This window comes from Silene latifolia, chromosome 2 (assembly GCF_048544455.1).
Source record: "Silene latifolia isolate original U9 population chromosome 2, ASM4854445v1, whole genome shotgun sequence".
In the NCBI taxonomy this organism is placed as follows: domain Eukaryota; kingdom Viridiplantae; phylum Streptophyta; class Magnoliopsida; order Caryophyllales; family Caryophyllaceae; genus Silene; species Silene latifolia.
This window is the reverse complement of record NC_133527.1, coordinates 185,903,726-185,931,276: the sequence shown is the minus strand read 5'-3', so window position 1 is coordinate 185,931,276 and position 27,551 is coordinate 185,903,726. Positions and strand designations below refer to the sequence as shown.

The window sequence follows — 27,551 nt, the reverse complement described above, 5'->3', positions numbered from 1 at the left end:
AAATAAAAAAAAAATATGTAATTCACATAAATGGAGGCAATTTATTCTAAAAATGAAATTATAATACTGGATAATATTTAATAATGAATTGGCGATGACAATGGAGTCAAAAATATAGATCTTTTGCACGACTACTTCTAAAGGCAAAAATTATGAACAATATCATTGAAAAACTAAACCGTAGTATTTTCACCCGTATAACCAATTAAATAAATTATACTCTACTCTCTCCATTTCTGTCAATATTATGAGTTTGAAATACCTGAGGAATATTTCAAACAAGGATAATTATTGAATGAGACAATGAAAATGTTGACTTTTTTTCTTCTAAAACTTTAGATATATAAGCGAGTAATTTTCACAGTTAACCCAAATATGCATCAAGATTTTAAATTACAAAGTTGAACTCTACCAAACTCGATCCAAATCTAACCCTTCTTATCAATAAAAACACACACACCCTATCAAAAACCATTCTCCTACGAATTTGAGTTTAAACCCGCTTCTGTTATTTAAAAGAATACTCGAATTAAAGCCGCTAAGGTGCTAACTATAAACTCTAGACTTCAAAACCCAACTAAACTCAATCTAACCCGATCCATTGTTAATTTACCACCTATAAAAACACAGGGCCCCCCATCAAAACGCAAAATTTCCCGCCAACTCGTGTTTCAGGCGCGCGCTTTTTTCAAACTACTTTAGGGTTCTTGGAGATGCTACGCTCCTCACTATCCAAACCCATGTTAGTTCTCCTCAATTCTTCGTAAATCTCTCTATTTTCTCTCAATTACTAACAATTTCTTCGTTTTTGATTGCCAAATTTCATCAGATACTCTACAACCGTGTCAAAGATTCAATCATTGTGCAAAAATCTGAAATTTTCGCGTAATTTTTCGGTAAAAATGGCGGAGAATGACAACAATATCAAAAGGGGTGCGTTGGTGGTTCTAGAAGGGTTGGATAGAAGTGGGAAGAGCTCACAATCTGTAAAGCTTGTGTCTTTTTTAGAAAATACCGGTTGCGCGGCCGAGTTATGGCGGTTTCCTGATCGTGAAACGTGTGTTGGAAAGATGATTTCTTCATATCTTGCTAATCAATCTCAATTGGATGATCATACTATTCATCTTTTGTTTAGTGCTAATCGCTGGGAGAAAAGGTCTGATCTTTTGATTTCCTTTAACTTGCTGTTTTTTTATGCATACCAAGTGTTTGATGAAATGTTTGTGTGAATTTAATCCGTTTATCGTATTTTTTGGATGTGAAATGTGCTCAATGCTTAATTTCTTATAGAATAGATGGATAAAGTTGTATGTTCATTCGTACTCTGACCTCGCTTACCCCGTAATTTGTAGGAGCGATTGAGTGAATAGGGTAATGTTGTTGTTGTATGGTACAATATGACATTGTTAGATTGATTCTTTGTTTTCGCTTTTATACAGTTCTTGATCTATGCTAATCTATGATGGAAATTGTAGCCTTTTATTTCCATGCTTGTTAGCGTTTGTGAGTTTAGCTGGAGCCCTTGTTTATGCAAGAATGTTCCTGTATGTCCTAGTTTTAACGCAGTTGGCTTTGGCTGGGGTTCTTGACTCGTGAGACTCGCAACTTATCTCTACTCAATGTTCAAACTATGTTTTATCAAAAGTAATGTTATTGGACGATTGGTAGCTTTTCTTCTTATCTGGTAGCGGAATCTGTATTCTGATGTTCTGATTGAATGGTTATGCATTGATATTAGTAGCAAAACTTGTACTCCTTACATCCTGTTTATATTTGACTTTGGTGGTCAGATAATGTCGATTTTTAATTAATACCTTTTGACAATATACAAGAACTATAACTAATTGGAAATGATATTATGAACATACTTTCTGTGTTCTAGTAAATCAAACGCGAAATATAAGACATTCTAATCAATATTTATGTTTGAAGAAGTCAGTGGTCTGAGTCTACAATGGTCGTCTACCCAAGTCAGCTTGGGATTTGGGACGAGAAAATTGGAATGCAGTAATGAATTAGTTTACTGATGTTTTGCAGATCATTGATGGAAGACAAGCTTAAAGCTGGAATTACTCTCATAGTTGATCGCTATTCTTACTCTGGGGTGGCCTTCTCATCTGCCAAAGGCCTAGATTTTGAGTGGTGCAAGGTAAAATTACGAAACCTGGAAATTACTTCAATGATCTTCGTGTATTACTCTCACTTAAAAAGGGAAAAGTATCACTTTTAAGATTGCCTTTATAACAACTCCGTAACAGTGTAATCCTTAAGGCAAAGGGTGGACAGTAAAAATGGAAAGGATGATCTTTTCTTGAACATCAACACGAACTTTGATTTTGTGGGTATAATACTACCTGGACGATGAGCATACGGTAACGGTAGTATAGTACCATCACTTATTAGTGCCTCTATAAGTCTTCTTTGCATGATTATGAAGTGTACATTTTCCGAAAAAATTAATGGTTACTGAATCTGCTGGTTGTTCTTCCCATGAACTATGCATAAAACATCTACGTAAGTTCCAGGAACCCTGTAGGCTAATGTGAATGTGAAGTGTGGAAATGGAAATGAGATATGATGCACTTAGAAAGTGTTAGGATGCTCTAGAAGCCCTTTTCTTTGTTAAGAGTTGGTTTGTTTGACGTTTATTCTTAGTTGGTTTATTATTTTTATTTTTCAAAATTCGTTAACCAAATTTGAAGAGAAGAGATAAAATACAAAACTCCCCTCACTTGTCAGCCTTGTGCTGCCTTCTGAAAAAATGCTGAACGAATTCTAAAATCAGATATGAGGTAATGTATTTACAGGTTACTTGTTCTATTGCAGGCTCCAGAGTCGGGATTGCTTAATCCAGATCTTGTCCTGTACCTTGACGTACCACCTGAGGTAATTTGTTAATGTCGGGAAGTAGAATTTCGGAAGTTATACCTAATAACCACAAAAAGCTTGTATGAGATGGTCTTAAGTGTGAGATTAATCAACTAATCATTTACTCTAATTAATTGAGGAATACATAAGCATTGGTCTCTCAAATTTGAGACTCTCTTACAAAACTCACTACATAGTACGTTGAATTGGTATATTTCGAATATTTGCTTAGCGTGCTCAATGCCTTAAGAGGCTTGCGTTTTAGTTGTTGAAGTGTAACATATTTGTGTGCTCACCCACCCCAGAAAGCTGCGGAAAGAGGAGGTTATGGTGGTGAACGATATGAGCGCCTGGATTTCCAGAAGAAAGTTGGAGAGAAATATGAGTCTCTTCGTGATTCCACATGGAAGGTACTCTCTTGTTTTATTCTTAGCTGCCAAATTTCTACAAATCTTATAAGTTACTGTGTTCTTGATTAACAAAAGAACAGAGAAACATATAGAACATGAAATCTTTCTATCTTGTTTAAAACATTCCCATTTAATTTAATGAATCACTGAACTTCCTCCCCACACCCCTCCTCGCACCCCCAAATGATGCTGATTCCAACCCATATCATTTCGGAGTAATCTGGTGGCCTGACTTGGCCCAAGTGGTACGGGTACATAAGTGTTAGACTCGCCATGCCTTGATATGTGTACGAGCATGCGTTTTTAAGGCGCATGTTATCAGTAGAAATATGAAATACAGTGTTATTGAAAATGAATAGTAAGATGTTTGGTCTTTTAGTATTAGATAATTTAATATTATAGCTCATGAACTAGCTCATTTTTGCAAGATAGGTGGTAGTCTGTTTTTCAATGATTCGGCTATTCCCAGTCGTATTGTTGATCTTGCAGCTGCCGATCTATATGAACGTTTCTAATCCCGCTTTGGGGTTTTTCTCAAAAAAAAAAAAAAATGAATAGCAAGATATAAGATTGTGCAGTTGTTATAGAACATACTATGCTTTGTACACTAGTCTTGTCATTTACTTAACTCATGCATGCTCGCTTGTATCCCTCGACTAGGGGGTGTCAGGGTGTTAATAAGGTTCAGCGGTAGGAATATAATTCTCATAGAGTAGATATTATTGATGTAACAATAATAATATAGAGATGCCTTATTTATAGTGTAAGGTAGACTCTAGGTAGCACCAAAACGGACACGGACACGTGACACGGATCCCATGAAATTTAGGACACGGGACACGTTATTTAAATTTAAAAAAAAAAGATATTTTGTAGTTATATATGTGTGATTTTATTTTTGAAAGAGTATTTGATATTAAATTTAAATAAATGAAGTTAAAATTTGACATTAAATATAACTTATTCTCATTTCTAAAACCAAAAGCCAACTTATAATCAATCTATTTCGACATCTTATTACTTGTCTAAAGAACATCATTTGCCCACCAAATTCAACGATATAACAATTCACGCCATTTACCTTAAATTCAACTTTCCGTTTGAAGGTGTGTCCAAATATCATGGACACGGCTCAAAATACCATGGACACGTGTCGGACACGTGCCCAAATAAAAGATGAAAGTTAGACACGGCTTTACAGGTGTCCAACACGTTTTGACGTGTGTCCGACGAGTGTCGTGTCCGACACGGGAACACCGATTAGGAGGAGTGTCCGTGCAACCTAGTAGACTCCTTTTTTCAAGTGTGTATTCCCAATTTACCAATTCTTCTTTTGAGTAGTTTCAGGTTGGATTCTTGCTTTATAAATCGAGTTAGCACTTAGCACCAACCAGTCAACCACCTCCCTTTGCTGAAAAAACAGTCCCCTGGACCAATTTGGACCCTTGAAGGCAAACAATATCCTAATCATAGAGGCTTGTATTTATGTAATCTAGAGCAGCTATAACCTTCTCAACTTTGACCTAAAGAAGTGGTTTTAGAACCTACATTTTTCAAAGTTTTCTTATGTTAGTAGTTTGGCGGCCTTTCCTAGAATCTCTCATATCCGAAACAAAGGAGCCCTCCCTCTTTTCCTCCCCATTCGAGACAACCTCAACTGATCTTTGCTCAGACCTGCCAACCCTGCCAACCTTCCCCTTACGGTACAGCAGAGCAAGTAGAAACCTATTCTTAAACCTCCTATACGAAAAGGAAACAGAAACAGCAACTGTCGCAGGTGCCGGGATTAACCTGGGGGGCTTCAATCTTATCTAGCTGCTTACCTTTGATGTCTGGTTTCGCTCAAATTCTCGTTCTTCAGCTGCACTACCGTTCGCTCTCTACTGTTTGCTGGTACCAAGCCAATTACCTCGTTCTACCTACCTTCACCTGGTCGAACGAGGAACATCTTTCTTTTTGGACCTGGTCAAAAAACAATTGCCAAAGTGGAAGCCATCCATTTCATATGCACTTAATTGTTTAAATTGATCACTTGTGACCAATTTCCTGTTCTTCTCCTCCCCGTTCCATTGAGGTGGAAAGAGTCGGATCAAAGATTTTTTTTCCAAAGAATCATTATTGGCCAGATAATTAAATATAAATAATCAAGATATAAACTAATGTTCTGCCTGAATAAAGCAGGAGGCAAATGTAATTACACAATCCTTCCTCTTTTTCGTCTACAATCCACCTCTACTGGAGTTGCAAGCAAATTACAACTTCAGCACAGGCTGTTGTAAATTGAAAACAGAGATTCCTCCGAGCATTTAAGCTTCGAGGTCAGTCAGTTGCTTTGCTTTTTCATGTCATATGCCTAGAGCATATTCAGCCTATGAGAAAGCACAAAATCATTGATGCTCTGAATATAAAAACCTTTTAACATTAAAAAAATAAATGACTTATATGTATAAGATAGCAAAAATATTCATTTACTTTAAAGATTGTTTGCTTAACTAAAGACTGCATTACTCCGCATTATTTCACTCTAGATTCCTAACTATTAGGCTGCTTCCGAAGTGGTAAGATGGTGGTGTGGCAGGACGTTGATTATTCTTTATCATCTGCTGAGTAGTAACCATACGGATTCTTGCTAGCCCAATTCCATTGATCACGACACATTTTCTCAATTCCATACTTGGCCTTCCAGTTCAGTTCCAGCTCTGCTTTCTCTGTTGAGGCATATACAACCTCCACGTCCCCAGAGCGTCGCCCAGCCATTACAAGCGGTATTTTCTTTCCAGATGTTTTCTCAAATGCAGTAACCATCTCAAGGACGGTTGTACCTTTACCAGTTCCCAAATTGTAGACTTCACATCCGATATCAGTATCAAATAGCTTCTTCAAAGCTGCTATATGTCCATCCGCTAAATCAACCACATGGATGTAGTCTCTAACTCCAGTGCCATCTTTAGTGTTATAATCACTTCCATACATCGTTAAGTGAGGTCGTCTTCCTACGGCCACTTGTTGTACATAAGGCATGAGATTGTTTGGAATTCCACGTGGATCCTCACCAATATCGCCACTGGGATGGGCGCCAACTGGATTAAAATATCTCAAAAGAATAATCTTCCATTCACCATCCAAACGCTGGACATCCCGACATCTATCTTCAATATCGCGTTTCGTTTGTCCATATGGATTTGTAGGTGATAAGGGAAATTCCTCGGTACAAGGCACCTTTTCAGGCCAACCATAAACAGTGGCAGATGATGAAAAGACCAGCATTTTGCATCCATGGACCGACATCACTTCAAGCAGATTATTTGTACCAGTGACATTGTTATCGTAATAGAGCTCTGGTTTTTGTACACTCTCCGCAACTGACTTTAATCCAGCAAAATGGATGACAGCATCAAATTTCGTTGAAGAAAATAATTTATCAAGTGCTTCTTTATCCCGGAGGTCTGCCTTTATAAAGGAAAGATTGTGAGAGAGATCAGAGGCAAGTTGCTTGACTCGGTCGAGGGCAATCTCGGAAGAATTGACGAGATTATCAATAATGACGACGTTGTAACCTCCAAGCAAAAGCTGAAGGACGGTGTGACTGCCAATGTAACCGGCACCACCCGTCACCAAAATGTTCTTCGACATGCTTACTACTGGCTACTCTCAACTCTTATATGGGTTTATGTATGATCTGATTATAAGATATTGAGACCGTTACCGTATTTATAGGGTAAGGTAAACTCCTACATTAACTCAAACTAGGAATTACAATATTAACCAAATATTTATTTACCTAATTTTAGTAACACTATACTTTCTTAATCACTACGGAGTATTTTATTTTATTTTATTTTACTGCGAAAATAAATTGCGTATTATTATTATATTATGTTATATACTCCTGTAGTATTCTATTCCTATGTGGAGTATATTTTCCCATCTTCTACCACAAGTATCGTTGTAAGGGATCCAATACGGATTTTATACTATTTACTCCCGAAGGTGAAGCGTCAAAGTAATATAGTAAACCGTTACAACAACTGTTTTGTGTATAGTTCGCTTATGATTTTGTATTGATCGATTAGTTTGTTATTAACCTGTACAAATTGCAAATAATTACAGATTGTGGATGCCTCATTGCCGATGGAAGAAGTTCACAAACAAGTTAAGGAATATGTGATGGAATGTGTACTCAGTTGCGCTAACGGGAAGCCCCTCACTCAGCTTTGGTTGCAGTAATTAGTATATTCTTCATAATGTAATCGAGTTTATTCCGTCGAAAAATGTGATTGAGATTTAAAAATTATGTCCAATTTCACAGGTCATGAGTTATTAAGACGCTTTCGCAGTTGTAAAAAGAAAACGTGGGAGTTAATCCATAAATTGCGTTCAGTATTCCGTATGAGTAATCTAAGGAATCATCTTAACGTTCTATCTCTGGCATTGGTAGTTCAATACGGAATATTTTTAGCCAACAAATTTTGATAACAGAAAACTGTTTTGATTACCTAAACAAATTTTGCTAAGAAAGGTATAAGTTGTGCCATTTTTTCACCGGATTTTTTTTTGACAGTCACCGGAATTAATATACACGTGACAAGTATCTAAAGGTCGAGCCAATGTACACACGATTGATTAAAGTTTTTATAAATTTTTCCTATTATTCATAAGCATTTTCGCTTATAAAAATCGTGTTTGTTTCTCAATTTGTTAATTTCCGCTTGTCATTATTACTGTAATTCGTTGCCAAACTATCGATAGGTGGACATATAACCATCATGAACGTTTAATTCAAGTAAATCCGCCGCAAATCGAATCACATAAAGAAGAAACAACAACCAAAACGCAAAGATTTCCCAGTGACATGCTTAATACATGTTACGCATTAAACGGATAATCATATATGAATTAGTAATACGTAGGAGCAATCGCTTATTATTATTATTGTTATTATTATAATAATAATAAACAAGCTAATTAAGAAGCATTTTACTTGCAAATGAGGTCAATTTCAGCTCCCTTTGGATGCAAACTACCTTGGCTAAGCCATGTTGATCGAACCATTCGACAATTGATAGGACCGGGTCACGTATCATATGGGTTAGGCCTTCAAACTAGACCGCTTTCAATGAGGTGTGACCGGGTTAGACCAAGGCTTGGTATGAAGGGTTACTTTGAACAAGACGAGGTTTTAATGAAGTCTGTTGATAATGGTGGACCGCGGTGGTTCACTCCGTTGGAATGTGGTGGTTCGCGCTTGGAGAACTCCCCTCTCCTCCTTTATCTCCCTGGTTAACAAATATTTCCAAGTATTTATATTGATAAATCCCAAAATACGTGATAGTCTGCAAACTGCATATCACGTCATCAATCTATGTGTTAGACAATGTATCTTTATTTGTGTACATGTGATATTTGCAGGAATTGATGGTGTTGGGCTCGGACTCATGAAACACCATGTAGAACTTGGAAAGTGAGTCGTATTGAATCTATTCTAATTTCATTTCTCTTCAAACTTAATTGTAATATTTCCTTTGTCTCAATAATTTGAATTAAAATAAAATACATCTTATAAAAAATATAAACGTAAACAAATGAAAGAGACTGACAGGGTATTTGAGTTGCAAGAGATATTTCCTTATATTTAACTCCGTATATAATTAATGTAGAATTTTTGAAGTATGGTGTTTGCATATTCCAATTACGGACCGCACGCCATTTTCAGGTGATTTGTTTGATGTATCTTAATATTAATATTTATGTTTCTACGATTACAAATTGATTTTTTTTAATGAAAATACAATTATATTTCTAAATATTAATTTTCACATATTATTATGCATAAAAATGTTACTAGTTTTATAATAATATATAATTTACTCCCTTCATTTCTTTGTGTACTAAATGAATTAAATTGTTTGTTTATTATCAAAGTACAGAATTAGTTAAATTGGTAGAAGACAGAATTAGGTCAGAATTTGAAAAATCAGCAAATAGGCCAATTTATCTAATTGGAGAGGGAGTTGGAGGATGCTTTGCTCTATCAATCGCAGCTAATAATCCTCATCTTGATCTTGTCCTTATTTTGGCTAATCCTAGTAAGTCCCCTACTTTATCACTTTAACTTATCAATAAAGTCGTAAAGAAAATGTTTAACATACTAGCAGTACGACTTTTTAGGTCATAATAATTACTTATTCCCTAGTCCTTAACTTTGTTCCTTCGCATTTATTTAATCTTTTCATTTGCTTTTACACAGTCTCCATGACACTACTTTAACTGTATTTTTCAGAATTCATTTTTGAAATAATGGTCAAAAATAAAATATTTGTCGTTTTGGGTCGGTTTTGAAAATATTTGTCAAAATGGTGTCCACGTAGGCTCGGGATTTCTGGACCTAAAACACGCCACTACCAATGGCGTGTTTATAATGAGTACGGAAAGAAACTTCATTAAAAAATGGACTAAAACAAACACGCCATTGGGAATGGCGGGTTTCGGAGGGGAAACACGCCACCCCTAATGGCGTGTCTTATGTAAATTTTTTTTTTTTTTTTTTTTTTTAAAGTTCAGTCAGTTGTGGAAAAAGATTGTTGTAAAGACACGCCACTACTATTGTGGATTATTAATATATGATCAACAATTGTGGATTATTAAGTTTTGTTTATTATTATGTCCCTTAAAAAAATTTAAACATACCTAGGACAAAATTTTGTGTATTAAAAACAAATTGGAAGTTTCTTACTGACGTTGTGTTTTATGTGACAGCTACATATTTGAGCAAGTTTAACATTCATTTGTTGAAACCTTTTTTATCCTGGATGCGTTCTCAAATGTCACTCAAAGGTAAAAATGTAAAATGACTTTTAATATATTTGCTACATTGTACAATATCGCAACTCGTAAGATGACTCCCTTTGTCTCAGTAATTTGTTTACCTTTTTTTATTATGAGAATATTTTAATCAACGTTAAACAAATGATTGAGATGAAAGGAATATTAAGAATCAAGAGATCACCTAAACGCAGTTCTAGACAATTTAATTTTATTTTATTTTATTGTGATTTAAGATTTTAAGTAGAGTAAGACAATGATTTTGCTATTGATATATGTAGGTGAACATATGGAAGTTTTTAGAAACATAATGGAGATTATGAAGGTAATTACGGGCGTACGGCTAAATATTTATGAACATATATTGGAGGCTCTCAGTGACTATTTTGTAAGAATCGTCTTAACAGCTTGGCTTTGATTTTATGTTGTTCTTTCTTATTTACGTCTTATACTCTTATATAAGAAGTTTGTAAAACGGATTTATATAAAGTGCACTTCGCAGGTAACCGGCAGTCTTTCATCGATAGATACTGCGGTATGGAAGTTAGAAATGCTCATCGATTCATCTACTGATACAAGTTCAAGACTTCATCAAATTAAAGCACAAACTCTTATTTTGTCCAGGTTTCACACGCCTTTTATAAATAACTATGACGATTTCATATTGGTTATTACGGAGTACTTCGAACTACTTCATCTAGATTCAAACATAGGGGTTGTGCGGTTGGTTGCCCTAATTCATATGAATTGAGACTTTGCATGAATCTCAGGTCGTTGAGAAAAAATTCTACATGCAAACGAATAACCTCTTATAGTCATTTTATCCGTGTAAACAACTTTTTTTTTTTTTTGTTATGATGTTGCTCAGCGGGAAGAATGTATTTCCATCGACAAAAGAGGAAGGCGAAAGGCTAAGTCGCGTACTACCAAATTGCCATAAACGTAGCTTCAATGACAGAGACCGTTTGTTATTTTTGGTAAGGTATCGCTTCTATAGACTATAATCCTATGTTTTACTTTAGCCACCAATTAAGAAATAAAATTCTTACATACGTGTATAATCTTATACTTTAATTGTACGAGTATTTGTAATTTAAATGATACTAGCTTTGTAGATTGTTGTAACTGATTGATAGTGGCATTCTATATTATAGGATGATGATTTTGATTTGGTATTCACAATAAAGAGGACCGGTTTCTATCGCCGACGGAAAAGTTACGATTGTCTTGCAGAGTATTCCATAGTAACCCATCAAGACATTCACAAAACCATGGACAGTGTCTACACTAGGTAACTTCATATTCTGTGCTTCATACAATGTCGACATGAGAAATTCTTAGGTACACCGAGATATCACGTCACTGTACACTTTACCCAATAATCTTGTACACTCGATGTACCTCACAATTTTTCCTCTCGACATAATTAAAGTTCCTCCTAATTAATCGCTTTTCAATCTTTATACTTTAATTTATACTACTATTGAGAAAAATTCTTATGTCCTTCTGAAAGACCGTATTTTTTACACCTAAGCCTTTAGAATATTCCATTTGGTGGATTACCTTTAGGTGTAAGGAGGACGATTTTCCCAAAAAACACAAGAATTTTTCTAGTACTGAATTAGTGTATGGTGATGACAGGACTGTTGAGCAAGTGATTCCTCCAGCAATGTATTCAACACTAAAAAGTGGAGAAATAGTGAGTGGATTGGGAGGGTACCCTAATGAAGGTCCAACATTGATTGTAGGGTATCATATGTTGACTGGATTAGAGGCAATTTATCTAGTTATGACCATTTTTAAGCAAAAAAATATACTTGTGCGTGGATTAGGGCACCCTAATTTGTTTAAAAAGTCAAGATATGGAGGGCACATTGACTTGTCATGGTTGTTTGACCATTATAGAATTATGGGGTGTGTACCGGTTTCTGGACGTAATATGTACGAGCTACTTCGATCTAATTCTCATGTTTTGTTATATCCTGGAGGCATGAGAGAGGCTTTTCATCGAAAGGTATGTCACACAATTATTACTTGTTCAATAATCGAAGATGTTTTAATTTAATGGTAAAAATGGAGAATTTCTTTTCAAAATGGGGTTTAATAACAAATAAATTAACAAAATGGGTGTTCTTTGAAACTAATTACCCAAAATGGGTCCACGTAGGATCGGTTTTGACGAAGCTGAGTTAAAGATTAAAGTCGCTCGGTCGGACGACGACTTGAGGTAAAATCGCTCTCCCCCTCAACGACCTTAGTGACTTGTAAATATAAGGAGAAAAATATAAAAAGAAATTGACTTTGGGGCAAAGTCGCTTTTCCCCAAGGCGACTTTAAAGCGAGCAAAAGAAAAATTAATAATGAAGTAGCTGCGGAGATTCGAACACAGAACCGTTGGCTTTATCTACCATAAGCTAACCACCAAGCAATTTTAATTCTTGCCAATTATACTTGCTATTAAAATTTAATACCTTAACTACCATTAAAAGACTTAAATGCGCATAATAAATCGCACAGCAAATATTTAATAATGTATTTAAAAAGCACTAATCCCAAACATAACAATACATTTGGTCAGATGGTTAAAGAATAAGTTATTACTCTGCGGACGCTCGTGTTCGACTCCGACTTGTAACATAATTTTTTTTTTTTTTTTTGAAGTCTGGTCGCCGTCCGCCTGAGCGACTTGACTCAAAATCGCATAGTTTTTTATATATGCTCTATTTACTGGTCACCTAGGATGTAGTCGCTTAGGGGGAGAGCGACTTAATTCCGAGCCTAGCTTCGCTGATGACGTGGACCCATTTTGAGTAATAAGTTTGAAACCAATCCCATTTTGTTAATTTCTTCGATTTTCAGCCCCATTTAAAGAAAAAATTCAAAAATGGAGGTAATATGTATTGATCTATTGTGGTCTAGGGTGAAGAGTACAAGTTATTTTGGCCGGAAGAAACTGAATTTGTCCGAATGGCTGCAGCTACCGGAGCCAAAATTGTTCCTTTCGGAGTTGTAGGAGAAGATGATATCTATCAAGTAAGTGTAAAAATATAATTAAAGTAATATATACCCCTATACAACAGTTAACCAAAACTAAATAAACTTTTCACATCATACATTCACATGATTAAAATATTTCAATTAGTGAATTAGCCAAATACTCCCTCCAATTCTATGTATTCTTCCCCTTGTTTATGGGCACGGGAATTAAGGAGAGTAATAAAATAAGAGTAAAAAGTTGGGTGGGTTTGGTGATTGGAGAGAGGGATGAATAATTATGAGTTAAATAAGGAATGGTGGGGCCAAAACTTTAAGAAAAGTAATAAAATATGAGTAAAAGTGTTGGGTGGGGTTTGGTGATAGGAGAGAGAAATGAATAAAATAAGAGTAAAAGTTTCCAAAATAAGAAAGGGGAAGAAAACCTGAATAATCCGTTTTAGGAAATAGGGAAGAATATATAGAATAGGAGGGAGTACTATTTAATAACTAGTGTACAAGATAAGAATTATATGTAAAATAGTACGGAGTAATATATACAATTGTGTTATAACTTATAAGGATGTGTGTACGTTATTAGATCAGTAAAATGAAATGTTTTATTTTTATTTTTTAGTTATGTGCAGATTATTCAGATTTTGCAAAAATTCCTTTCGTCAAGCAATCGATTGAAGTTGAAACAATTTCAGGGGTGAAACTGAGGTCAATCTAAAATCACCTTTCATTGACGTAATTATGTATCTTGCTAATATAATTATGTCTTTTAAGTTTATTCTCTTGTTTTCATTTCGGCAGGGGTGAAAATAGTGGTGAAGTTTCAAATCAACCTATTCATTTTCCTTTAATTTTACCAAAAGTTCCTGGACGTCTTTACTTTATATTTGGCAAGCCAATTGAAACCAAAGGTATGTACCATGCTTCTAGGGCTCCAAAAACAAAGAAAGATTTTTTTTTAAAGTTGTAAATTAAACTTGTACAAGTTCATAACATGACAGATTTTTAAATGTTGGATTAAGTTATTTTTATTAAAAATTTGTATATATGCATGTTAAAATGACGTGTTAAAGGCGTTAAGTGTCATGTCCGTATCAAAATGTTAATATAAAAAATGAGTATATAATGGAATAATAAGAGTGAGAGCATATGATAAACACTTCAATAGAATAATAGCAAAACATTAACCTTTTTATTATACTAAACATGAACATGTATTCTCAATTGTGTCTTATTTGATCTTGAATCTTTGGACTATGAATTATCGAATATATATTTTTGATTTATTTTCCTTGACAAAGTTACTGCATGTTCTTCTTCACTAATGCAACGGATTTTATCAAGATTTCGTAATTAAGCTTACTTGAGCAATAGTAAGAGTGTAAGACTATAATGAATGAGTAATGACCTTCTGAGAAGGCCTTGTGTTACTTGTTAATAATAGAGGAGAGATATAACTGAATGAGGTCATTATTATTAATGAGTCGGTTACATTATATAGTAAACCGTCTTGAAGGATATTATAAGAATATTCCTAATATATTCTATAAGATATTATTATGATAACCATAATAATATCTTTCCTAATATCATATAATATCTAATATCTCTAATATTACTATTCTTTTCACTATGCCTATGACTAAAGTTTTATTAATTTCATGTTTGTGAAGGGAGACAAGAAGAGCTAAAGGACAAGCAAAAAGCTGGTGAACTTTATTTACAAATTAAAGGCGAAGTTGAGGCATCTCTTGCTTATTTAAAAGAGAAAAGAAAGCATGATCCTTATAGAAATTTGTTCCCTCGTTTATTATACCAATCTATACATGGGTTTAATACACAAGTTCCAGGTTTCGATCCTTAGGTCATTTCTTTTCCAATATTAATCACAACTGATTATTTACATGATCGAGTATATATGTAGCAAGGGGATTTATTAGCTTTGATTAATTTCAATTGTAATGTACTCTGTATAATCTTAAAGCTTAACCCCAAATATGATGTATTCTTTTTAGTTGCAGACTATATGATTAATTGATTATTGATTTTATGGAATAAATAAATAATTTCTTTTTCTTTTTCTGTATGACGAAGAGAAATACAACCATTTCGTGTGTACAGATCAACCACCTTTTTTCGGAAGATGCGTACATGCAGGGGCGGCTATGACCAAGTGCGGGCTGAGCACGCGAACTGGGCCTCCAAATTTTTGGGCCTCGTGTTCGTATAAATTATGAAAACATTAGTCATATATACATAATAATCTCCATGTAAATTAACTGAAGTGTGATAGCACATTGGTGAAAACATGTTTCAATTGCCCAAGCCACCCGAGTTCGAGCCTTGCCATAACCATTTTTATGTATTTTATTAATTTTCTCAAATTTTGAGGGCCTCCGTTTTTATTTTGCACGGGGCCTCCGAATTAGTTGAGACGCCCCTGCGTACATGAAATGCAGAAATCATATTCTCGGGCTCTTAGGCTATACTAACTCCACAAAATTGCTCTTACAGGAGCTTTAACCTAAAATTACAATAAGTTTCACTTAAGTTTTAAACACTAGATAAAGCCCTCATAAACAAATACGAAGCCTCATTTTTCATTTTATTAAGAGTTAAGACTATGCTAAGTTATTCATGAGTCATGACCTCATAAACAATTCCGCCTTTTTTAGTGACGAGAAAATCCGCTATTTTTAGTGTGCAATGGATAAACCCTCATCGATGCTCTAAAAGTGTATTTTATTAATTTATTATCCAACCTACTACACTAACTTCCATCTTAACATTATTGCACTTAATTATTCAAAGGCTCGACTCTTTTTCCTAAGAAGCACCAACACTTCCATCACTTAACATGTTCATATCCGATATCACATTGACGTGACATTCAGAGATAGTGTTCGATACTTAACAATTTGTGTCTAATTTTTATAATATTAATTAAACTTTGGACATTTTATGACACTTCAATTCCAGGGGTAATTTAGTCTTTTTCAATTACTTTTGACAAAAAAAAAAAGAGAAATAAGAGTAACGTAATCCCAATCCCCCTTCTCTCTCTAACTGCTTCCACATTTTTCTAACTCCTCCCCATCTTTCCTCCATCTCCAGTAAATGAATCATCTTCTCCCTAAAATTGTTATTGATGGGGCATATTCTGCACCGTTGACCAAGTCAACACACTGAGCAAGGTCAGAGACATCCACAAAGAAAGTCAACATATCGATGACTAGCCGACGCAATCCATCGGCTGTCACACTGGTCCCGACCGGCACCTAGCCCACCGGGACACATATCCGCGTACTCATATCCAAGACCCGTCGGCCGGCCTGCCATAGGTCCATCGGCCGAGGGTAGAACGGTCTTTTCCACCTGCTAGCCACTTGGCCACTTGGCCACTACGTGACAAAAGGTGAAAGTCTATAAATACTCCTCAACCTTCATTGAGGAAAGGATCCCACAACTTAACCTAAATACACTATTCATCTGGTAATATCCTCTTTATCTCTCTACAATACATACCTAGCCAAGTAACACAACTTAATCCTTTAAGTTTACTGACTTGAGCGTCGGAGTGAGTACGCTTGGCACAAAGCCAAGCCCTTAGTTCGTTCAGTGTTGCAGGAGAAGCCGAGAGGTGCGATAGAAGCAAGAAGGGTTCAACTCAAGACATTATTCTACAAGCCAAAGGTGGTAACGATACTTGCTCTGGAATTACACCCGGAACAATTGGCGCCGTCTGTGGGGAAAGACACTAGAAGCTAGTCATATTCATTCCCAAACAAAAAAAAAAAAACAACAAAAACCCACCCAAAAAGCTAAGAAAATGTCGAAACAACAAGACGCAGTCGTGACCGACGAAACCGCGTTCTACCAAGATGATGCTTTCAACAGCTGAGTCGTGCGACCCTCCACCGGCGGAGTAATCCAACCGAGTTCGGGATGCCAATAATACCCGACACGCCGCCGCCAATAACCAACCAGGTCACCATCATGGGGCGGTGGTTGACGTAGCGAAACCGAAAATGCTCCCGGACCTAATCGATGTCGCCCGCTCACACTGTCACGCCGACAAGAGCGGCGGAAACCGTCCAGGAGACCAGGGCCCAAAACGTGACTCCGAGAAATTTGAACGGAGCACTAGGAGAAGCTGACCCAGCCAAGACGCCGGGGGAGCCCAAAGTGGGCGCGGTAGACCTAAGTCCTTCCCGCACTCGTGGGAGGACAGCGTCCCCGCCACCCGAACGAGGCTCACCCCGAAGGAGCCAGAGGAGTCCGACTCAGCAGAGTTGGAGAAGAAGTCCGAGTCGAAGAAGGAGCCCCTCCCGCTACGGGGGGAGGAGCCAGGTTAGGGATGCGAGGAGCCGATCGCCGCGTGTCGTTCGACACGTGGTTAGGCAGCCCCTCAACGCCTACGTCCTAGAAGTCCCGGTGCCAACTAAGCTCAAGTTGCCACCTATTTCATACAAAGGAGATAGTGATCCATCCGACCACGCTGAGGCTTTCGAGTCTTACATGTCGGTATGGGAACAGCCTGATGAGGTCTGGTGCCGAGTTTTCCCAACAACTTTGCATGGGATGGCTCAGAGCTGGTACAAAGGACTTCCCGACGGCTCGGTGTACTATTACGCCGACCTGAAGGACGCTTTCCTAGCCCAGTATTCCTGCAACAAGAGAAGAGCCGTAGAGACATCTGACCTCCTGACTATCAGACAGGAGGGAGGCGAGTCTCTCCGGAGCTATGTGAAGAGGTTTGATGGAAAGGTCCAGCAGATTCGAGAAATTAATCCCGAGTTGGCGGCCTTCACGCGATGAAGGGCCTCCCAAGGGGAGCCTTAAAAATGAGCTCATCAAGAGCGGAGGCCTGGCTTGACGCCGCCGAAGTTGGCCGACCCGGCCATCAAGGTGGAGGACTATCACAAGACCTGGTAGATCCCAGCGAGGCCGAGCACTCGAAAAGAAGAGTCGTCGGGAGGACGACCCGGGGCGAAAAACGCCGTGACAACAACGGGTCGCGGTCCGATGAAAGACGCCGTGAGAATAATAGGTCACGGTCGGACAGATCCGACCGGAAATGGACTCGGCGGGCGCCGGTGGAATTCGAGAACGTACCACCAGAGGCGGTATAGTGAAAAAACCCCTCTCGTCGTATCAGCCGCCGAGGTCTTCGCCCTGAGCAAAAACGAGGGCCAGAAGTGGGAGAGACCCCCCAAGCCAAAAAGTGACGGTGACACAAGCCAAGATCTTTGTGAGTACCACGGCCACACGTGCCATTTAACCAACGATCGCCGCCATCCGAAGAATGCCATAGAGGAACCGATCCTAAGGAAGCCTCGGCAAGTACGTTGCAAAAGGCCAAAAGACCGACGCCGGCAGTTCAGATAAGAAGTCCGTCTTCGAGCGGATAGGAGTGATTCATGTTGTCATCGGGGGCAACGAAACGGAGGGTCGCTCATGGGCACAAACGACACCCGAACGAGCTATATCGGGCCATCAACTTTGTGCCCAACTCAGGGATCCCCTCTGCAAATATCCCCGATATGACTATTGGAAGAAAGGACTACGAAGGGGTCATCGCTCCTCACAGCGACCCGCTTGTAGTCAATTTGGACATATCCAACCACCTGGTCAAGAGGTGCCTGGTTGACACAGGCGCCTACACGAACATCATGTTCCGAGAGTGCTTTCTCGGCCTCGGCCTGAAGATCAAGGACTTGAGCCCCTGCACCAACCCCCTATACAGCTTCTCTGGGGCCGGCCTGGTACCGCTGGGATCAATCAGACTCCCGGTGACGTTCGGCGAAAAGAATGCGGCTAAAAACGTCCTAGCTGAGTTCGTGGTCATCGACGGCTCGTCCGCCTACAACGTTCTCATAGGCCGAGTCACTCTGAGCGAGGCCGACGCAGTGATGTCCATCCGGGCCCTAACACTGATGTATGTCTCGGACCGGGGGGAAGCGCATAAGCTCGTCTCCAAAGACGAGAAGGATGAGGTGGTCAACGTCCAGATAGCTGCCCGAGGATGCAACATGCAATCCCTCAAAGAGGCGAGGAAGTCCGAAAAAGGAAAAAGTCCGTCCTTACAGTAGGAGGGCGACCTCATGGATACAACTAGTGGCTGACTGGGAAGGTGTGCCTGTGATGAGCCATTAGGGCATTGGTAATCTCGTGAAAATTTATGTAGCGGCGGAGGTGTCCAAAATAGCTGCGGACACCCCAACGCATGTTTTTACCTAATGAAAAACCATACAAGCCTTCCATCAAAGTAAATTTTTCCCGTCAGTTATTTAAAAGAAGACGACGCCGGCTCACACTGTCATACCAACAAGAGCGGCAACGATCAAGAAACAAGCGCCGCTCACACTCACACACCGACAAGAGCGGCAGTCGCTATGAAGAAATACAGCGCCGTCGCAGTCACCCCAAGTAGTAGACGCCACGGCAGTCACCCCAAGAGGTAGACGCCGTCGCAGTCACTCCAAGTGGTAGACGCCACGTAACACGCTATCAAGAAACAGACGCGCTCACACCGCACACCACCGACAAGAGCGGCATCGCTATGAAGAAATACAACACATTGTCGCAGCCACCCCAAGTAGTAGACGCCACGGCAGACACCCCAAGAGGTAGACGCCGTCGCAGTCACTCCAAGTGGTAGACGCCACGTAACACGCTATCAAGAAACAGACGCCGCTCACACCGTCACACCGACAAGAGCGGCAGTCGCTATGAAGAAATACAACACACGCCGTCACCACCCCAAGTAGTAGACGCCACGGCAGTCACCCCAAGAGGTAGACGCCGTCGCAGTCACTCCAAGTGGTAGACGCCACGTAACACGCTATCAAGAAATGACGCGCTCACACTGCCACACCGACAAGAGCGGCAGTCGCTATGAAGAAATACAATGATGTCGCAGCTCACCCCAAGTAGTAGACGCCACGGCAGACACCCCAAGAGGTAGACGCCGTCGCAGTCACTCCAAGTGGTAGACGCCATGTAACACGCTATCAAGAAATGACGCCGCTCACACTGTCACACCGACAATAGCGGCAATCGCTATGAAGAAATACAAACTGTCAAGCCACCCCAAGTAGTAGACGCCACGGCAGTCACCCCAAGAGGTAGACGCCGTCGCAGTCACTCCAAGTGGTAGACGCCACGTAACACGCTATCAAGAAACAGACGCCGCTCACACCGTCACACCGACAAGAGCGGCATCGCTATGAAGAAATACAAATGGCGCCGTCGCAGCCACCCCAAGTAGTAGACGCCACGGCAGCCCCCCAAGAGGTAGACGCCGTCGCAGTCACTCCACGTGGTAGACGCCACGTAACACGCTATCAAGAAATGACGCCGCTCACATCACACACCGACAAGAGCGGCAGTCAAGATCAAGAAATAGACGCCGGCTCACACCGTGTCATACCGACAAGAGCGGCAATCGGAACATGGAGCACAAAGAAATAGACGCGTGCTCGACGGTCACGACCAACAAGTAGCTTGATACTGCAGCGATCAAAACAACTCGAAGCATTGCACACCGAGAACGCACTCTAAGACGCCTCGACCAGGCCAAGGCGGAAGCGAGAGGAGGCGCCCGATTAATAACATAAAAAAAAATCGACAAGGATGAGAAAAGACCTCGGCCAAGCCGGAGGCGAGAGAAACGAGCTCTTATTAAATATGTTTCAAAGAAATTACAAAGAATACAGACAATGGCCGTCCCCATTGGGATGAGCCAAAGCACAACCCGCCAAAGTTGTACAAACTACAAGGAAAGAAAAGCAAAAGTTACAAGTATATCATTTGAAGCGCCAAAAGATGGCGAGAGAGGAAGGGTTTAGTATTTGGCCCCCGAACGGCCGAAACAGATCTGCTGTAAACTTGTTCTCATCAAGCGAAGACATAGTAGTGTGTGAAGAGATAAGGCAATCCGAGACGCCAGTGAGCCGATGACCGCCGCCTGTCTCCCTATGATCATTGCCGCTTGCCATCGGCGTTGCGGTAGCCGCATCTTCTTCAAGGGGCAACCAAAGAAGCTTTCCTAGCGCCTCGGCCTTGGCCTCGGCATCATCACCCCCTCATCCTCTCGGCTTCCTCCTTGGCCGCCTTAGCCTTCTCAGCAAGAGCTGCTTTCTCCGCGGCCGCCTTCTTCTCCATCTTCGCCTTCACCGCCTCCTTGGCCTTCTCCGCCACGGCTTTCTCCTTAGCCTCGAGCTTATCATCAAGCAGCTCGTCAAATTGGCCCCACGGAAAGGAACCATCGAGAGGGAAAAGCTCCCCGATCACTTCCCTAGCAGCTCCTTCGGCCAAATCCCGGAATTCAGCGCACAGTTTGGGGAGCATGACGGTTTGGAGCATCTCAATGTCCTCCTCCTTTTGCTTGATGATGGCCTCTTTGCCCCGAATCACCTCCGCCTGAGCCTTAAACAGGCCCCTGGATTCGTCCCTCTGCTGGAGATAGAGGTCGGCACGCCTCGAACAAGGTTGCATTTCTCCAAAGCGACTTCGCGGCTTCGGCGCCGCCACGGCCCACGGCCTTGGCTCTCTCGGCAAGGACCTCCTTTTCAGCGTCCTCCTTGAGCTTCCTCTCAGCCAAGAGCGCCTTCTCAGCATCTCCCCTAAGCCTCTGCTCATTAAGGAGATCCAGCTTCGCCGACGCAGCCACCTGTTTAGTGGCATTACGCTCAAAAACAGCTTGAGCAACGGCTTTCTCCTGCTCCATGAGACGAGCACCGGTAACCACGTTCCACCTCGCCAGCTCCTTAATCAGCTTCGTACCTTCCTCTATAAGCTGGGAGACGGAAGCCTTCTGGGATGAGGGGACGGTGGTGACACTTTGACCACCAGCCTGCAGCTGCAGCTGAGAGAGGGAAGCCTTCTGGGATGAAGAGTTGACAGTGACGCCCTGATCACCGACTGCGCGAGATCCCCTCCACTTGCGCCCAATGAGAGCGAAAGCGGCGGCGGTTGATCTACAAAAATTTAATAAAGGCATCAGCATCAACATATTTCGACTAAATTTGAGCCACGGGATAGATAGGTACCATGTTTGGCCTTCTTGACCGGAGGAGGCACTTCCTTGCCGGCGGTAGAAGGCGTCCCTTTCCTCGTACGGATAAGGGGAGATCCTCTCGCATCGAGTCCCCCTCATCGGGAATATCAACAATCTCCACCTTCTTAAGGGAGGGGATGGGAGTTGGAACCGGTGTCGACGCCGTTGCCGCTGAAGACTTTGTTTTCCGCGTCCGACGCACTACGCCGCTAACAACCCTCGCCTGCGCCTCCTCCTTGCTCAAGACCTTCAGCCGCTGTTCCATAAGATCATTCGGCGACGTCCTACGGTCATGGGCTAGAGCCTTGGGATGCAAGTTAGCAACGGTTTTATCTTTGTGCAGCCCCATTCTCCGAAGGATATCCTCAGATAGGTCCGGTCCAAAGTGGTCTGCACAAGAAACAAAGCAAGAGTCAAGTAGAGGAAATAAATCGAGGTTCGAAAAGCAGGAACATTGAGAGCGGTGATGGGCCTCACACCGACCCCACTCACCCCGTGCTAGGGCCGGTATGAGGCCGACATAGCAAAGCGGCTCATCTTGAAGAATGATCTGCGTTGGGGGAATCCATCTTTTCGCCGTCCCACTCTTGTCCACCTCAAAGAGCCTCATTGCCAGCCTCTCATCCTCCTTGAGAACGACCCTGCCGGCATTCATTTTAAGATGCTTCCGAGTGACCCATCTGTCATGCTCCGCCCTAGTCTCACACCGCAAATTAACCTGGTCTTTGGAAGGAGCGGGCGTGGATAGTCATCCCAAGCACTTTAACGTACACCCACCGACCTTGCCAGTCCTTGCAAGAAGAAAGTTTGTCAACAGAAACATAACCCTGCTCCGTTTGCACACTGTACCATCCGACGCGGCCAGGGATGGATGGTTTAAGATGATGAAGTCGGCGGAATAAATTCACCGTCGGAGCCTCTCCCTTGAAGAGACAAAGCCAGACAAAACCGATTATGGTCCTCATAGCCAGCGGGTGCAGTTGGGCAACGGCAACGTTCATGGCTCTAATTATGGCCATAACGTACCCATTCAGCGGAAACCGGAGCCCGTACTCCAAATGCCGCATGTATACGCCAGTATAGCCCGGCGGAGGACAACATACGGCCTGACCCTCCTCAGGGATAACAATTTTGTATCCCCTACCAAAGAAAAAATGGTCCTCGAAAAGTTTCCCGCGGAACAACGGCAAGCTTATGGGACCAAGCACGGTCAAGACGAACCTTACAGGCATCGCCGTGATCCATGACGTACTGTCTCCCCTCATTAGGACGAGAACTTTCCGCATCATCACCAAAGTCATCACCAAAATCACCTAAAGAATCATCATCTTCCCATTCCTCCAGAATTTGAGGATCAACTTCGGGAGAAGGAGACCTAGGGCCCCCGACGCAGTGTACTAGTCCCGGCATCGTGAAGACATGTTCACAACAATTACTAACGAAATAAAAGATGAAAAAATTCGTTTGTTTACCTTGAAAGAAAAAAAACACTCGCCGGATCAAAGACTGAAGATTGGAAGAAAAAGGAAGCCCTTGAAAGTTTAGAAAGATGAAGATTTTGGAGAAAATTTGAGAAAATGAAATTAGTGGCCAAAATCACGGAAAAACTGCCCTATTTATAGGGAAAAAGCCCATGAAGAAGGACCAATCGAGCACGACCCATGAAGCGGCGACCAATCGGCGAGCGGACACGTGTCGAGCATGCAACCACCGAATGTCAATCGTCGCAACAGTTAAGCGTCAATCAATGCAACAGTGACCAAGCGTCTTCAACACGCCCGTTCACATCTCTTCGACTATTCATCTTCCTCAACAAATTCCTAGGTATCTAGTCTCCGCCGCCACCGATCAACCAAGCTAGGAAGCACCGGCGGGGCAATCAAAATCAACCTAAGACTCTCGGCCCTGGTCTCGGCCAAATCATGTTTCTTTTCCACATCGGATGCCCTTTACGCATCCATGTGGAGGGGGATATGGTATATGGTACGGCCTAACAAGAGCCACGCCGATGCATAAGAAGAAGCCGTCTGAAAAAATTTGCGAAAATTACTTGTGCAGAATATACGCTCAGCATACATCGGAGCCCATACCACGGCATAGACTACGCTGGGGGCAAATTGATGGGGCATATTCTGCACCGTTGACCAAGTCAACACACTGAGCAAGGTCAGAGACATCCACAAAGAAAGTCAACATATCGAGACTGACCCTAGCCGACGCAATCCATCGGCTGTCACACTGGTCCCGACCGGCACCTAGCCCACCGGGACACATATCCGCGTACTCATATCCAAGACCCGTCGGCCGGCCTGCCATAGGTCCATCGGCCGAGGGTAGAACGGTCTTTTCCACCTGCTAGCCACTTGGCCACTTGGCCACTACGTGACAAAAGGTGAAAGTCTATAAATACTCCTCAACCTTCATTGAGGAAAGGATCCCACAACTTAACCTAAATACACTATTCATCTGGTAATATCCTCTTTATCTCTCTACAATACATACCTAGCCAAGTAACACAACTTAATCCTTTAAGTTTACTGACTTGAGCGTCGGAGTGAGTACGCTTGGCACAAAGCCAAGCCCTCAGTTCGTTCAGTGTTGCAGGAGAAGCCGAGAGGTGCGATAGAAGCAAGAAGGGTTCAACTCAAGACATTATTCTACAAGCCAAGGGTGGTAACGATACTTGCTCTGGAATTACACCCGGAACAGTTATATCAACCATTATATCTCTCTTTCTTCAATCAATGGCGGATGAAGCTTCGATAGCGGATGAAACTTCAATTGTATCGTCATCAATGGAACATGAAACTTCGAAGGAGCATGAAACTTTAATGGAAACTGAAACATTTATCTCTAATTCAATGGTGTTGGTAAGACAAATAGATATTACGTCTCTCTCTCAAGGTAAATTTTTAAGCTCGTATTCTTTTTATAAAAGCTCGTATTTTTAAGCGATTAATTTGTGTTCTTGTATTGTTTTAACAATAGCTCGTATTCTTATCTAAGTAAGTCGTATTCTTATGTGCTTGTTTTTTTACGCTCGTGTTCTTTTAGTAATATATAGCTCGTATTTTTAAGCGATTAATATGTTATCAAACATTAGCGTCTTACAAGTCTGGTTTAATACTTTAAGCTCGATAAGTGTCTCAATTAGCTCGTGTTCTCGTATTATTTTAACATTAGCTCGTATACTTATTACGATAGCTCATATTCTTATGTGCTTGTATTTTAAGCTCGTGTTCTATTTATAAAAGCTCATATTTTTAAGCGCTTAATTTGTGTTCTCGTATTATTTTAACCTTAGCTCGTATTCTTATTACAATAGCTCGTATTCTTATGTGCTTGTATTTTAAGCTCGTGTTCTATTTATAAAAGCTCATATTTTTAAGCGTTTAATTTGTGTTCTCGTATTATTTTAACATTAGCTCGTATTCGTATTAAAATAGCTCGTATTCTTATGTGCTTGTATTTTAAGCTCGTGTTCTATTTATAAAAGCTCGTATTTTTAAGCGCTTAATTTGTGTTCTCGTATTATTTTAACATTAGCTGATTTAGCTCGTATTCTTATTCCAATAGCTAGTATTCTTATGTGCTTGTATTTTAAGCTCGTGTTCTATTTATAAAGGCTCGTATTTTTAAGAGCTTAATATATCACCAAATTTTAGCGTCTTACAAATCTGGTTCAATATTTTAAGCTCGAGAAGTGTTTCAATTAGCTCGTGTTCTCGTATTATTTTAACATTAGCTCGTATTCTTAAGTGTTGGTATTTTAAAGCTTCTGTTCTTTTAGTAATAGCTCGTGTTTTTAAGCGCTTAAATTGTGTTCTCGTATTATTTTTACATGAACTCTTACAAATCTGGTTTAATATTTGTAGCATGGGTTGAATGTGTATTTGATATGCTTCTAGGTACCAAAGATGCATATATAGGTTGAAGCAAAGATGCATTGTCCAAAGGGGAAGACAAAGAAGGGGGAGAGATTTACTAGGAAGAGGAGTTTGATCTATATTCAAACTAGTCAAGCTCGTGGGAAATTCAAGGCCGCTAGGACTCGTGCACGTAAATGCGTAGAAAATATTGCAGAGAAAGAGGGAGATAGAGTTGGAGTTGTGACTCCTACTAGCCATGTGGGTCTTCGCGAAATTTTGATGACGCCGGAAGATTATCACTGATAAATGTTTTAACTATTGATTAGTTGCATTTTAAACTGGTTTCGTAGTCAGGCCCGTCTAGCCCATGGCGCACTATGTGCACTGGCACTGGGCCTCAAAAATTTTGGGGCCCAAATCTTAGCAATCCATATAATTGAAAAAAAAAAACCTAAAAGCAATAAGTAAAACAGAAGTCTCGCCGTATCTTGTGACTATCCAAATTTACAATCTTCTTCAATTCCTTCCCCAAATAGGGAGTAATTAATTCTCTTGCCAAAAAAATTGAAATTGCCTTTTTAATCTTCCGTTATTTATCATTACTTTTATAATCCTTAAATATTATTCCAAATCAATTCCTCATAAATCATTTCAAATTCACAATTAGAGAGATTGGAATCAAACTTTGCAATATTAGTCGGTTTTAATTGTCTATAAAAATCCGAGATTTGCAATCGAATTAGGTAATATTTCTTCTTAATTTTAATTAATTGTTCTCTTATGAGTGATAATGTCTTATTTTCTTTCATATTATTGTCTTATGGTTTATTTGCTTTAAGAATTCTCAATATTGTTCTGCAACTATTGGAGGAAGGACAAAGAATCAAAGATTAGAGGCCTTTGTTTTATCGGTTTTTAATTCACGTACCATCGCGACAACAGTACTAAAATTCGCTTAAAAAACTACAATCGTTAAATACTTGTAGTTTATATTTATATTTTATGGAAAAGTTATTTGATTTTTGATTTTGTAAATTTGCCTCATATTTTTTGCACCGGGCCTCCACTTTTCTTGGGACGGCCCTGTTTGTAGTAGTGCTGCTCATTTACGTGGTATTAAAGTATTTTGTTTAACACTTAATAATTATTGAGAGCAATTGTGGTCTTTTATTTGTAATCTGAATATATTCTTTGCAATGGTCGGAAACTTTAATTGTTAGCTCTAAATATTCCGTACAATGCTCAAAAAATCATGTCTTTTGTAACTCGTACGTATTAAGGTAAGCTAAGATTTTTGATGGTTTATTTGCAATATCAGCATATTCTATGCGATGCTCGAAAACTTTAATTGTTAGCTCGGAATATTTATTAATATGCTCGAAAACTCAAATTAAATTTTTAGCTCGGATTATTTCGTACTAAGCTCGAGAACTTTATTTGTTAGCTCAAAAAATACAATGAGATGCTCGAAAGCTTTAATTGTTAGCTCGGAATATTTCTTACTAAGCTTGAAAACTCAAATTTAATTGTTAG

General features: G+C 40.1%; 3 protein-coding genes across 7 annotated transcripts; 2 read left to right on the top strand and 1 right to left on the bottom strand.

The window, feature by feature from the left end:
- The first annotated feature begins 371 nt into the window (after nucleotides 1-371).
- On the top strand, nucleotides 372-7,698 carry LOC141643772 (thymidylate kinase). 2 transcript variants are annotated; one of them, XM_074453075.1, is made up of 6 exons: nucleotides 372-742; nucleotides 830-1,156; nucleotides 2,038-2,149; nucleotides 2,827-2,886; nucleotides 3,174-3,278; nucleotides 7,389-7,698. In XM_074453075.1, the coding sequence occupies exons 1-6, from the start codon at nucleotides 714-716 to the stop codon at nucleotides 7,503-7,505; spliced, it is 750 nt and encodes a 249-aa protein (XP_074309176.1). In that variant the 5' UTR covers nucleotides 372-713; the 3' UTR covers nucleotides 7,506-7,698. The 2 variants fall into 2 exon arrangements, with proteins under 2 accessions (XP_074309176.1, XP_074309175.1); XM_074453074.1 differs by lacking the exon at nucleotides 372-742 and having other exon boundaries at nucleotides 747-1,156.
- Nucleotides 5,669-6,992, bottom strand: LOC141643771 (UDP-glucose 4-epimerase 5-like). Its single transcript, XM_074453073.1, has one exon. It carries the CDS (start codon nucleotides 6,909-6,911, stop codon nucleotides 5,865-5,867), a length of 1,047 nt encoding a protein of 348 aa, XP_074309174.1. The 5' UTR covers nucleotides 6,912-6,992; the 3' UTR covers nucleotides 5,669-5,864.
- A 505-nt stretch (nucleotides 7,699-8,203) lies between the features above and the next one.
- Nucleotides 8,204-15,164, top strand: LOC141643770 (phytyl ester synthase 2, chloroplastic-like). Of its 4 annotated transcripts, none has more exons than XM_074453070.1 (14): nucleotides 8,204-8,557; nucleotides 8,688-8,739; nucleotides 8,936-8,991; nucleotides 9,206-9,364; nucleotides 10,035-10,112; nucleotides 10,382-10,488; nucleotides 10,603-10,724; nucleotides 10,969-11,077; nucleotides 11,255-11,391; nucleotides 11,742-12,114; nucleotides 13,020-13,133; nucleotides 13,711-13,796; nucleotides 13,890-13,999; nucleotides 14,762-15,164. In XM_074453070.1, the coding sequence occupies exons 1-14, from the start codon at nucleotides 8,266-8,268 to the stop codon at nucleotides 14,950-14,952; spliced, it is 1,986 nt and encodes a 661-aa protein (XP_074309171.1). In that variant the 5' UTR covers nucleotides 8,204-8,265; the 3' UTR covers nucleotides 14,953-15,164. The 4 variants fall into 4 exon arrangements, with proteins under 4 accessions (XP_074309171.1, XP_074309172.1, XP_074309170.1 ...); XM_074453069.1 differs by having other exon boundaries at nucleotides 8,212-8,557; nucleotides 10,382-10,425; XM_074453072.1 differs by having other exon boundaries at nucleotides 8,500-8,557; nucleotides 9,201-9,364.
- The last annotated feature ends 12,387 nt before the right edge of the window (nucleotides 15,165-27,551 follow it).

Excerpts from the sequence above, each read along its gene's own strand:
- LOC141643771 (XM_074453073.1), bottom strand. The coding sequence starts at position 6,911 with ATGTCGAAGAACATTTTGGTGACGGGTGGTGCCGGTTACATTGGCAGT.
- LOC141643772 (XM_074453075.1), top strand. The coding sequence starts at position 714 with ATGCTACGCTCCTCACTATCCAAACCCAT. Across the intron at positions 2,150-2,826 it reads TAGATTTTGAGTGGTGCAAG|GCTCCAGAGTCGGGATTGCT; the intron begins GTAAAATTACGA and ends GTTCTATTGCAG. Across the intron at positions 2,887-3,173 it reads ACCTTGACGTACCACCTGAG|AAAGCTGCGGAAAGAGGAGG; the intron begins GTAATTTGTTAA and ends CACCCACCCCAG.
- LOC141643770 (XM_074453070.1), top strand. The coding sequence starts at position 8,266 with ATGAGGTCAATTTCAGCTCCCTTTGGATGCAAACTACCTTGGCTAAGC. Across the intron at positions 8,740-8,935 it reads CACCATGTAGAACTTGGAAA|AATTTTTGAAGTATGGTGTT; the intron begins GTGAGTCGTATT and ends TAATTAATGTAG. Across the intron at positions 10,725-10,968 it reads CAAACTCTTATTTTGTCCAG|CGGGAAGAATGTATTTCCAT; the intron begins GTTTCACACGCC and ends GATGTTGCTCAG.